At 48.0% G+C, this 12383-nt stretch overlaps 1 protein-coding gene across 2 annotated transcripts in view; it reads left to right on the top strand.

The window, feature by feature from the left end:
• LOC126249559 (paired mesoderm homeobox protein 2-like) overlaps window positions 1-12383 on the top strand; it is a 584838-nt gene that overhangs the window by 476995 nt on the left and 95460 nt on the right. For both annotated transcript variants that reach the window (XM_049951224.1, XM_049951223.1), the window contains exon 4: window positions 6915-7022. In XM_049951224.1, the coding sequence (XP_049807181.1) occupies window positions 6915-7022 (108 nt within the window). The remainder of the gene's footprint in view (window positions 1-6914; window positions 7023-12383) is intronic.

Genomic DNA, 12383 nt, shown 5'->3' with positions numbered 1-12383 from the left:
TACCACCTAGCAAGTGTGGTGTCTAGCGGTGACACCACATTCCTCCCCCGCAAATCGGCGAACGGTCGTGAGATAAGGCTTCCGCCCGCCGTGGGGAGGACCGCATGTGGACGTATGCGATGAGGTGGGGAGCCTAACAACAGGCGAGGCTGTGCCACCCGCACCCGGCCATTCGGTCCGAGGGGAGCTAGGAAACGCCTGAAAACCTAGTCCAGGGTGCACGTCAACATGCGGTGTATGCGCACGTAATAATACAGGAGGGGCCGAAGGGTCGACCTCCATTGCGTCGGGGAATCCGACGCGCGATGACGACATCTGGTCCGGAGCGGGCAAGAGGTCCATGGCGGAGGACGGCTGGTCACGGGAAGCGAGCGGCGGCGCGTGACCCTGGGAGGCGCCGGGCGGTTGCAGCGAAGCGTCCACTGCGGGCGGCGCCGGCGGCGGCTGCGGCGGCGGCGCGACGCCATGAGGCAAAAGGGAAGGCAGCGTCGGTAACACCTGGGGATGAGACGAGCCAGTAGATGGGTCCCCAAGGCGCTGACCGGACGGCACCGTCGCTGAAAGCAGACGGGGAGCGGCAGAACCCAGGCGACGACAGAGGCGCAGCTGATTGAGATGCCGTCGCACCTCACCAGAGGCCCCCAAAACCAAATACATCGCGCGGCCGAGGCAGCGAAGAATGCGCCCTGCGAGCCAACGCCGTGAACCGCGATAGGTGCGATAATAGACAACGTCGCCAGGAGCAAAAGCAGGAGTCTGCCGCTGCACAGGAACCTGATGTGGCGGATGCAGCAAAGACATCAAGGTGCGATGAGAACGACCATGGAGCAATTCAGCCGGCGAGCGACCATCGCGGGGCTGAGAGCGATACGAAGACAAAAAGAGCAACAAAGCGTCCTCCCGAGAATGCGACTCTTTCAATTTCAACATCTGTGACTTGAAAGTCCGGACCAATCGTTCAGCGGCACCGTTTGACTGAGGCGAAAACGGCGCGGATGTCAGATGTTGAATACCATTGGCCTCGCAGAAGGACTGAAATTCTGCGGACATGAATTGTGGGCCATTGTCGGAAACAATAGTCTGCGGAAGACCTTCAATGCAAAAGATAGCAGACAAGGCTTGGATTGTGGCAGAAGACGTCGTGGAAGACATCCGGACAACAAAAGGAAAATAACTGAAAGCATCGACCACAACCAACCATCGAGCATTCCAGAATGGACCAGCAAAATCGATGTGCAAGCGTTGCCAAGGGGAAGTGGCTTTCGGCCATGCAAAGAATTGCCGCGGCGGTGCGGATTGCTGTTCGGCACACGCCACGCAAGAGGAGCACATATTCGTAATCGCAGCATCGATTCCGAACCAAGTACAGTGCTGACGAGCAAGTTGTTTCGTACGCACTATACCCCAATGTCCTTGGTGGAGAAGCTTTAAGACAGAGGACTGTAACGAACGTGGGACCACGACTCTGGACTGATCATTATCAGAACGCAACAACAAAACACCACGTCGTACAAAAAGTCTCTCCTTGTGGGCAAAAAAACGGCGAACCAAAGGATCCTCGATCCGTGACTTTGACAAGGGCCATTGCGTAGCAACAAAACGCAAAACAGTAGCAAGGACAGGGTCAGCAGCTGTGGCTGTAGCTACACGACGAAAATCAATCGGAAACGATTCGACCACGTCATCGGTTTCCGAATCAATAAACATGCAAGCAAGTTCGGAAGAATCGAATGCTTTATCCTCAGCAACAGGCAAACGGGACAACGCATCAGCGTTTCCGTGCTTAGCAGTGGACCGATACAAGATATCGTAGCGGTACTGCGAGAGAAAAAGGGACCAGCGAATGAATTTCTGCGCTGTACGTGGAGGTACAGGCTTGGTCGGATGAAAAAGCGATGTCAAAGGTTTGTGGTCCGCGATGATGGTAAAGTGACGACCATACAAGAAATCGTGAAACTTTGTAACACCAAACACGAGAGCTAAAGCTTCTTTCTCTATCTGTGAATAATTTCTTTGCGCAGAGGAGAGCAATTTTGACGCAAAGGCAATAGGGCGATCATGCGAGCCATCTTTGTGCGCAAGCACAGCACCGATCCCGAAATCCGATGCATCTACCATCAACAAAAGGGGTTTTCGGGGATCGAATGGCGTAAGGCAAGTATTTGAAAGTAACGCCGATTTCAACTGGCGAAAGGCGCGTTCGCATTCCGTCGTCCAGACGAACGGAACACCTTTACGGCGTAAGCGATGAAGCGGAGCTGAAATGGAAGAAGCATTGCGCACAAACTTTGCATAATAATTAATTTTACCCAGCACACTCTGTAGTTGTTTAACATCCCGTGGCGAAGGCAACTCCTGTATGGCACGGAGGTGCTCTGGACTCGGATGTATACCTTGGGCATTTATGACATGCCCCAGGTAGGGTAAGTCCCGAGCAAAAAACACACATTTGTCCTTCCTCAAGCGAAGACCATTCTGACGCAAGACCTGAAATAATGTTCGGAGATTTTGCAAATGTTCGGCTTCTGTCTTTCCTGAGATCACAATATCGTCCAGATAGTTCGCAGCAGTAGGGACCGACGCACAAACAGTTTGTAAATATTGCTGAAACAAAGCAGGGGCGGATGCACACCCGAATGGCAGTCTTTTGAAGCGATACAAGCCAAGATGCGTGTTTACCACCAAGACGCGCTGGGATTCTTCGTCCACAGGTATTTGCAAGTACGCATCTGCTAGGTCCAATTTGGAAAAATATTTTCCCGGGCACAGTTTGTCAAAAAGATCTTCCGGGCGGGGCAAAGGAAAAGTGGCAGTCACAAGTTGTGGATTCACTGTTGCCTTGAAGTCCACACAAAGTCTCAGTTTACCGGAAGGTTTTGGCAAAATGACTAAGGGTGAGGCCCAGAGAGAAGCCTGCACACGTTCAATGACACCTTGAGATTCTAAATCGGCTAATGTTCTGGCGACCTCATCACGCAATGCGTGGGGAACATTGCGCGCTCTGAAAAATTTCGGTTGCGCGTTTTCTTGCAGTTCCAAATGCGCTTCATAGTTCTTAGCGCAACCAAGGCCCGGTGCAAAAATGTCTGCAAATCCTTCACAAAGACTAGAAACACTGGCGGAAGGCACAGTCTGATTCACTGATAGGACCTGATTTACTATAGACATATTAAACAATTGAAATAAATCTAAACCAAACAAGTTCACTGCAGAAGTAGAACGAAGAACGTAAAATGATACAAGTTTTGTCTGTCCCATGTATGTGGCAAGAAGGCTGCACTGTCCTAACACAGGTATATGCTGTCCAGAGTAACTATGTAACTTAACATTTGCGGCACGCAATGGCGGTTTGCCCAGTTGTTTGTACGTGTCGTGATGGAGCAATGAAACTGCAGCTCCGGTATCGAGCTGGAATGGTATCACTGTGCCGTCAAAGTCTAAGTCCACAAAAAGTTTATTGTCCTGCTGACGACAAGAGCGACTGTCACGTGCAATTTGAACTGATACAGGTACAGAAGCACTGGCGACTGTACGGGATTTCCGGCGACGTCGACGCACACTTTTGGTGGGACGAACATAGTCACTGTTAGCGAAAGTGTCACTGGACGGGTTGGAATGAACTACATGAATGTCCATGGGCGAAGGTCCACGAGCCTGATTGTCCTGGGTTCGATTCCGGCGCGAAGCAAAGGGCCTGGAATTATTGTGATTGTCTGATCTAAGCCTTTTCTGGCAAACACTTTGAACATGTCCTTTCTTTTGACAGTAAAAGCAAATAGCTTGGCGTGACGGGCAATTTTCACGCGAATGTCTAGTGGCACACCGCGGGCATGATTTCACTGCAGTTGCTTGCTTACGCGGCGCACGTGTTTGCAAGGTAGGCTGCCGCCGCGGTAACGGGCGCGAGGGCTGCTTAGCGTCCCGTGCAGCGGGCCCGGCGGGCCGGTGAATGTGACACACTGCTGGCGAAGTTTCAAATGAGTCCTGAGCAAAGTCAAGTGTGTCTTGCCTATCCAATATGTCTATCACTTGTTGAAGGGAGGGATTTACTAGTTTCAAAATCTGTTCCCGTATGCGAACATCAGAAACGTTCTGTGCAATTGCATCACGCACCATAGTATCTGAATAAGGGAGGCCACATTCACATTCAAACGCACACTCCCTAGTAAGTCCTTGCAAAGTTGCAAACCACTCCCTATTAGTCTGACCGGCCGTACGTTTTGTACGAAAGAACGTATACCGTTTTGCAACTACATTAACTGTTTCTTTGAAATAGGCATCTAAAGCAGACAAAATTTCTTCGTAGGTCAGAGTTGCTACGTCGCGTCGGGGAAACAATTTCACTATCACACGGTAGGTAGACACACCGACACAAGAAAGCAAAAACGGCTGCCGCTCGTTACCTTGAATTCTGTAGGCTGCTAGATGAAAGTGGAACTGGCGAGACCATTCGTGCCAGGTCTCTTTGGTGGCATCGAATGGTCTAAATTGCGGCGCAACAGCATGGTGTGGAGGCGGTAGCGATGAAGCGGCGGCTGCCGCATCGTTTTGCAGCACACGTTGACCCTGGACGAGCTGTCCCAGGGCATCCAATAACGCCTGCGACTGCTGATTCTGCAAGCGAAAAAATTCGGACAGTACATCCGGAGATTGTGGCGAAGCCATGACACAAACGAATTAATACAAACTCTTTTTCTCGTCGCCAATAATGTTGTGTCTAGACCATACAGCCTAGACACAATGCTGTAGCCGATAGGGCACGCAAGGCTAACGCAGACGGGCGTGAAGTCTGGAACATGAGAACTTATAAATGAATAAGAAGGAAAGTACGTAGATGCTTGTTACTTAACTTTTAATTAGTCCTTGGAATACATCTCTCTTGAATATTAGTAAGCTATAGGCACTGATACAAATGGCGCCTTGCTAGGTGGTCGCCATTTAACTTAGCAGAGGGCTATTCTACTGTCTATCTCTCGGCAAATGAGAGCAAGGCTTAGCACGTCCAATCGCTAGCTATGTTGTCCGTACAACTGGGGCTGAGGTCTCCTCAGTCTCTCGAGACCTGCCTTGTGGTGGCGCTAGGTTTGCGATCCCACAGTGGCGACACGCGGGTCCGACATGTACTACAGGACCGCGGCCGATTTAAGTTACCACCTAGCAAGTGTGGTGTCTAGCGGTGACACCACAGTAGTAGTAGTAGTAGAAGGGGTTGGTGGGCGCACGACAGCAAGGTCTTCAGCGCCCGTTCAGTATCATAGTGAGACGGGTGTCAAGGAAAAAAAAAAAAAACTCAGAACATTTACATAAAACGGAACATAAAACACGGGGGGGGGGGGGGGGGGGGGGTATGGGAGTATCTGCGCTTGTCTACATGCAGCCAGGATAGCTGTGCATTTGATGCTGAAATGTGATCAAAAACTCGAACACAAATGTAACGAACACTGGCATTCATAACCAGTTTCAGGCGCAGTGAACTATCCTGAGTAAGGCCTCGCAGGGTCACATCGCTGTAATCAATAACTGGAATTGTTTGTACTCGTACAAGTTTCTTTTTCAGTTCAAGAAGAAAGAGCTTTTCATATTTTTATACGCGATAGGGAGCTGCTAGCCGGCCGCGGTGGTCTCGCGGTTCTAGGCGCGCAGTCCGGAACCGTGCGACTGCTACGGTCGCAGGTTCGAATCCTGCCTCGGGCATGGATGTGTGTGATGTCCTTAGGTTAATTAGGTTTAAGTAGTTCTAAGTTCTAGGGGACTGATGACCACAGCAGTTGAGTCCCATAGTGCTCAGAGCCATTTGAACCATTTTTGATAGGGAGCTGCTAACTCCTTCTTGCACACTGCAATTACCTGCTCAGTCCACATTAGATTACCACCTATTGTTGCTCCTGCATTCTTTGCTGAAGGAGAGAAGTTGACAATAACACTGTGTTGGCATTACATGCGTTACATGAACTGAAACTTCCTGGCAGATTTCAGTAAAGTTTGGAAGGTAGGAGACTAGGTACTGGCAGAAGCAAAGCTGTGAGGACGGGGTGTGAGTCGTGCTTGGGTAGCTCAGTTGGAAGAGCACTTGCCCGCGAAAGGCAAAGGTTCCGAGTTCGATTCTCGGTCCGGCACACAGTTTTAATCTGCCAGGAAGTTTCATATCAGCTCACACTCTGATCCAGAATGAAAATCTCATTCTGGAAACATCCCCTAGGCTGTGGCAAAGCCATGTCTCAACAATATCCTTTCTTTCAGGAGTGCTAGTTCTGCAAGGTTCGCAGGAGAGCTTCTGTAAAGTTTGGAAGGTAGGAGACGAGGCACTGGCAGAAGTAAAGCTGTGAGGACCGGACGTGAGTCGTGCTTGGGTAGCTCAGTTGGTAGAGCACTTGCCCGCGAAAGTCAAAGGTCCCGAAATGTTCAAATGTATGTGAAATCTTATGGGACTTAACTGCTAAGGTCATCAGTCCCTAAGCTTACACACTATATAACCTAAATTATCCTAAGGACAAACACACACACCCATACCCAAGGGAGGACTCGAACCTCCGCCGTGACCAGCCGCACAGTCCATGACTGCAGCGCCCTAGACCGCTCGGTTAATCCCGCGCAAAGGTCCCGAGTTCGAGTCTCAGTCCGGCCCACAGTTTTAATCTGCCAGCAAGTTTCATATCAGCGCACACTCCGCTGCAGAGTGAAAATCTCATTCTGGATTACGTGAACTGCTACACCCATATCGTAGATATAAATATGTTTCACGTTCGAGCATGTATACATTGTCAGCCGAATCTTCAAGTTTGTTTATACTGTATTGCATGTTTTCGTCTTTGGTTTCTTTTCATTAGATTCCACACTTAGGTGTCGAGTTCTCGTGGTTCTTGAGATTTTTCACTGCCTTATGGAAACCAGTGTACAAACTTTTTTTTTCGCAGGTGCTGAGTATTACAGCTATGAGTGCCCTTGGAGATCCAGTACACCTAGCGGCGCCCAGTACCCAGTCATCGCCGAAGCTTCTCCTTCCTGTGTCTTCGTAACTCCAGGTGAAAGAATATCTTATTTCAGTATTTTACACATAAATATTCCTCGTTTATTTCTAGATATCGCCTTTGAAATGTGCTTCTTATTGAATCTTTAATTTGCGCTGTGGTTAAAGCATTGGAATCACAAAGAGCGACACACATATCCCTATGTGGCAATCGATTTTCTATGATTTCCCTAAATCTATAGTGGCGAATCTTGGGTTGATTCCTTGAAAAGGGCTCGAAAGATTTACACTAAAAAATCTCAACAGCAAGCAGGAATTGTGGAACGTAAACGAAAGTTGGTAGGCGTGTGTCGACATCTGAAAGATGTCTATTCCGATTTCGCACCAGTCATATTAGATGGGCTTGGCGAGTTGATGGCAGTCAAGAATGCCTTTTAGGCAACAAAGTAGTCAGCATCTTACTGTGTATAGGAGTGTGAGAAGTTTCATGTCCCTCCTGCCATATTGCAGGAAGACTTGGTAGGAATGTAGCTACTGCTACTGTACGTGATTGCTGCCAGCAGTGCTCACGAGAACCTAGTCACAAGAAGACCGGGCTCCGGACGGCAACGTGGCACTACCGAGGCAGAAGACCATCGCATTCAGCGTATGGCTCTGGCGCATCGTAGTGCGTAATGCATCAGCAGCACCAATCTGAACAGTAGTTGGCACCATATTGACACAACGAACTGTTACAAATCGTTTAGTTTGACAGCCCCGAGATAGACGCCCTGTAACTTGACGGAAAATCCTAGGAAGTTCTGGTCTTACGTTAAATCGGTAAGTGGATCAAAACAGCATGTTCAAACACTCTGGGATGATAATGGCATTGAAACAGAAGATGACACGCGCAAAGCTGAAATACTAAACACCTTTTTCCAAAGCTGTTTCACAGCTGAAGTTCCTTCTCTAAATCCTCGCACGAACGAAAAAATGACTGACATTGAAATAAGTGTCCAAGGAATAGAAAAGCAACTGAAATCACTCAACAGAAGAAAGTCTATTGGACCTGACGGGATACCAATTCGACTCTACACAGAGTACGCGAAAGAACTTGCCCCCCTTCTAACAGCCGTGTACCGCAAGTCTCTAGAGGAACGGAAGGTCCCAAATGATTGGAAAAGAGCACAGGTAGTCCCAGTTTCCAAGAAGGGTCGTCGAGCAGATGCGCAAAACTATAGGCCTATATCTCTGACATCGATCTGTTGCAGAATTTTAGAAAATGTTTTTTGCTCGCGTATCATGTCATTTCTGGAAACCCAAAATCTACTCTGTAGGAATCAACATGGATTCCGGAAACAGCGATCGTGTGAGACCCAACTCGCTTTATTTGTTCATGAGACCCAGAAAATATTAGATACAGGCTCCCAGGCAGATGCCATTTTCCTTGACTTCCGGAAGGCGTACGATACAGCTCCGCACTGTCGCCTGATAAACAAAGTAAGAGCCTACGGAATATCAGACCAGCTGTGTGGCTGGATTGAAGAGTTTTTAGCAAACAGAAAACAGCATGTTGTTCTCAATGGAGAGACGTCTACAGACGTTAAAGTAACCTATGGCGTGCCACAGGGGTGTGTTATGGGACCATTGCTTTTCACAATATATATATAAATGGCCTAGTAGATAGTGTCGGAAGTTCCATGCGGCTTTTCGCGGATGATGCTGTAGTATACAGAGAAGTTGCAGCATTAGAAAATTGCAGCGAAATGCAGGAATATCTGCAGCGGATAGGCACTTGGTGTAGGGAATGGCAACTGACCCTTAACATAGACAAATGTAATGTATTGCGAATACATAGAAAGAAGGAGCCTTTATTGTATGATTATATGACAGCGGAACAAACACTGGTAGCAGTTACTTCTGTAAAATATCTGGGAGTATGCGTACGGAACGATTTGAAGTGGAATGATCATATAAAATTAGTTGTTGGTAAGGCGCGTGCCAGGTTGAGATTCATTGGGAGAGTCCTTAGAAAATGTAGTCCCACCGGCCGGTGTGGCCGAGCGGTTCTAGGCGCGTCAGTCTGGAACCGCGAGACCGCTACGGTCGCAGGTTCGAATCCTGCCTCGGGCATGGATGTGTGTGATGTCCTTAGGTTAGTTAGGTTTAAGTAGTTCTAAGTTCTAGGGGACTGATGACCTCAGATGTTAAGTCCCATAGTGCTCAGAGCCATTTGAACCAATGTAGTCCATCAACAAAGGAGGTGGCTTACAAGACACTCGTTCGACTTATACTTGAGTATTGCTCATCAGTGTGGGATCCGTACCAGGTCGGGTTGACAGAGGAGATAGAGAAGAACTAAAGAAGAGCGACGCGTTTCGTCACAGATTTATTTGGTAAGCGTGATAGCGTTACGGAGATGTTTAGCAAACTCAAGTGGCAGACTCTGCAAGAGAGGCGCTCTGCATCGCGGGGTGCGTTTCTGGATGACGTATCGAATATAGTGCTTCCCCCTACTTATACCTCCCAAGGAGATCACGAATGTAAAATTAGATAGATTCGAGCGCGCACGGAGGCTTTCCGGCAGTCGTTCTTCCCGCAAACCATACGCGACTGGAACAGGAAAGGAAGGCAATGACAGTGGCATGTAAAGTGCCCTCCACCACACACCGTTGGGTGGCTTCCGGAGTATAAATGTAGATGGAGATGTAATAATCATTCCACTGACCCCAAACCTCTTCCATTTGTGACTTCAATGATGTCAAGCGAGAGCTGATAGGAGGGTAGGGTGGAGGTTTTCCGATGACAGCAGGTTCTGCACCGCTGGCAGTGACGGCCGTTTGTTGGTTAAGAGGAGGCCAGTTGAGAACCTGCAACCAACCTACCTGCTTGCTAGACACACTGGTCCTACACCTAGAGTTATGATTTGGGGTGCGATTTCGTATGACAGTAGGCGCACTCTCTTAGTTATCCCTCGCACCCTGACTACAAATCTATACGTCAGTATGATGATTAGACCTGTTGTGCTACCATTCATGAACAGCATTCCAGGGGGTGTTTTCCAACAGGATTACGCTCGCCGACATACTGCTGTTGCAACCCAACATGCTCTACAAAGTGTCGACATTTTGGGCAGTCTTTACCTACTCGACCACCAGAGCTGCTGGAAAATCGTGCAAATGTGGGTTATTATCGGCAACAACTCCTGCGCCATCCACAATCAGCATTAACCGTCCCTACATTGACCGCCCATGTGCAACAGGCAGGAAACTTGATCCCACAAACTGACATCCGCCACCTGTACAACACATTGCATGCACAAAACTTCCTGGCAGATTAAAACTGTGTGCTGGACCGAGACTCGAACTCGGGACCTTTGCCTAGTTTTGCAAGGTTCGCAGGAGAGCTTCTGTAAAGTTTGGAAGGTAGGAGACGAGGTATTGGCAGAAATAAAGCTGTGAGGACGGGGCGTGAGTCGTGCTTGGGTAGCTCAGTTGGTAGAGCACTTGCCCGCGAAAGGCAAAGGTCCCGAGTTCGAGTCTCGGTTCGGCACACAGTTTTAATCTGCCGGGAAGTTTCATATCAGCGCACACTCCGCTGCACAGTGAAAATCTCATTCTGAAAACATTGCATGCACGTTTCCATGCTTGCATGGAACACTCTGGCTGTTACACCGGTTATTAATGTACCAGCATTTCACATTTGCAATGGCTTATCTCACTCTTACATTAACCTGTGATCTTGCAATGTTAATCACTTAAACATGTTACCTCGACAAATGTAGTATAGAAATTTCGTTACTCTACATTAATTATATTTTTGGTGTTTCGGTGTTTTTCCGCCAGCGTTTCTCCTCATCATTGTGCTCTGTCTCCAATAACCTCGTTGTTGACGGGACGTCAATCCCCTATCTTCCTTGTTTCCATCTCTCCTTACTCATCCCTGGCGTGATTGTCAGGAGTATCAGCGGCGATTATGGCTGTTTCGAGTTTTGGTAACTGTGAAAATCGACTGCCACGTAGAAGGAGTTGTTGAGTCCGCGAGACACCCTTCATCCAACATAGTCCTTTCGACACATTTGAGTAAGAATTCCACTCCTCAAAAATAATGGCAATTTGATGCTTTGAGCCTGTCACATTGATGGGTACGGATATCGCAGTTTGTGACGTATCACCTGCGAACGGAAGGCATTCGGGATCGAGTACAAGTATGACACGTAATTTCTACTTGATATGAATGTAAATCGCAGCTTATGCTCCTCCAGTGAAAACTAAAACTGGTTTGTCCGCCTGTGTGCGTTATCTGTGTTGCTGTCACCGACGCTATTTCTCGTCTTTATTTCTTTCCTTTCAGTCCTCACAGTTCGGAATTTCAGTAGCGTTGCTTTGCGCGGCCTGCAGCACCATAGCCATGTGGTTTAAACGTCGTACAGTTGAACGCCGTTACTCGCACACGATTCTCTGTGTGGAATGTCAGCCCTTGTCCAATAGCTTGCGTTTTTGTTTTTTGTGGAAAAGTTTAGTGTTATAGCTGTCTAAACTGCACTCTCTCTCATCTTTATTTCCTTTCTTTCATTCTTTGTAGTTCGTAATTTTAGTACAATAACTTTGTGCCTCTTGCAGCATCACACATGTGGTCCATCATACCTATTAATCACGGATTTTGATGAGCCTTGTGTATGTTGTAGAAGGACCTGTCTGGCTAGTGACTTTATGCGACGACCCTTGAACCTCATATACCTGTAACGTTAATCATGTTTTTGTGTTGACGAAGTGAGAGTAGCGCAGCGGCTAAGGCTCGCAACATCCACGCTGCAAATCCTTCCAATATTTTTTTTTTTATTTTTTTCACTTCATATGGAATACCATTAAATAAGAATCGTTTTACTCGCTATCACTTGCTGCACTAGAACAGTATTTCGTATGGTATTTGTCGTAGAAACAGCAGAAACCACCACGCACAAACTGGAGTGCATATAGGTGGGATAATTCTCACTGTGCACGTGCATGCTTTTCGTTCATCGAGAAAGATTTGATCGTAAAGTGTCTGATCATCTGCCCTCCCACGAATTAGACGTTATAGAAATTTTTCTTCTGCCATCTGTGAAAAAGTCTTCGTACAGCTCTTCCGTGAACTGCCCCGGTTCCGTGCGGGTCACAACCACATTTTTTAAATTTATGAGTCAACGCGTCAACTCCTTTTCGAACAATTCTACCAAACTTCAAGGATGGTTCTTGTATACATAAGAAAACGTAAAGGAATGTCTCTCCTGAAGTCCCCCTGCAGTTCCGGGGAGCCGGCCGTTGGTGGCCGGGAGGTTCTAGGCGCTTCAGTCTGGAACCGCGCAACTGCTACGGTCGCAGATTCGAATCCTGCCTCGGGCATGGATGTGTGTGATGTCCTTAGGTTAGTTAGGTTTAAGTAGTTCTAAGTTCTA

The sequence above is a fragment of the Schistocerca nitens genome, chromosome 3 (assembly GCF_023898315.1).
Source record: "Schistocerca nitens isolate TAMUIC-IGC-003100 chromosome 3, iqSchNite1.1, whole genome shotgun sequence".
NCBI classification, from domain to species: Eukaryota; Metazoa; Arthropoda; class Insecta; order Orthoptera; family Acrididae; genus Schistocerca; species Schistocerca nitens.
The sequence above is the reverse complement of the archived record's forward strand: the minus strand, read 5'-3'. Positions and strand labels throughout refer to the sequence as shown.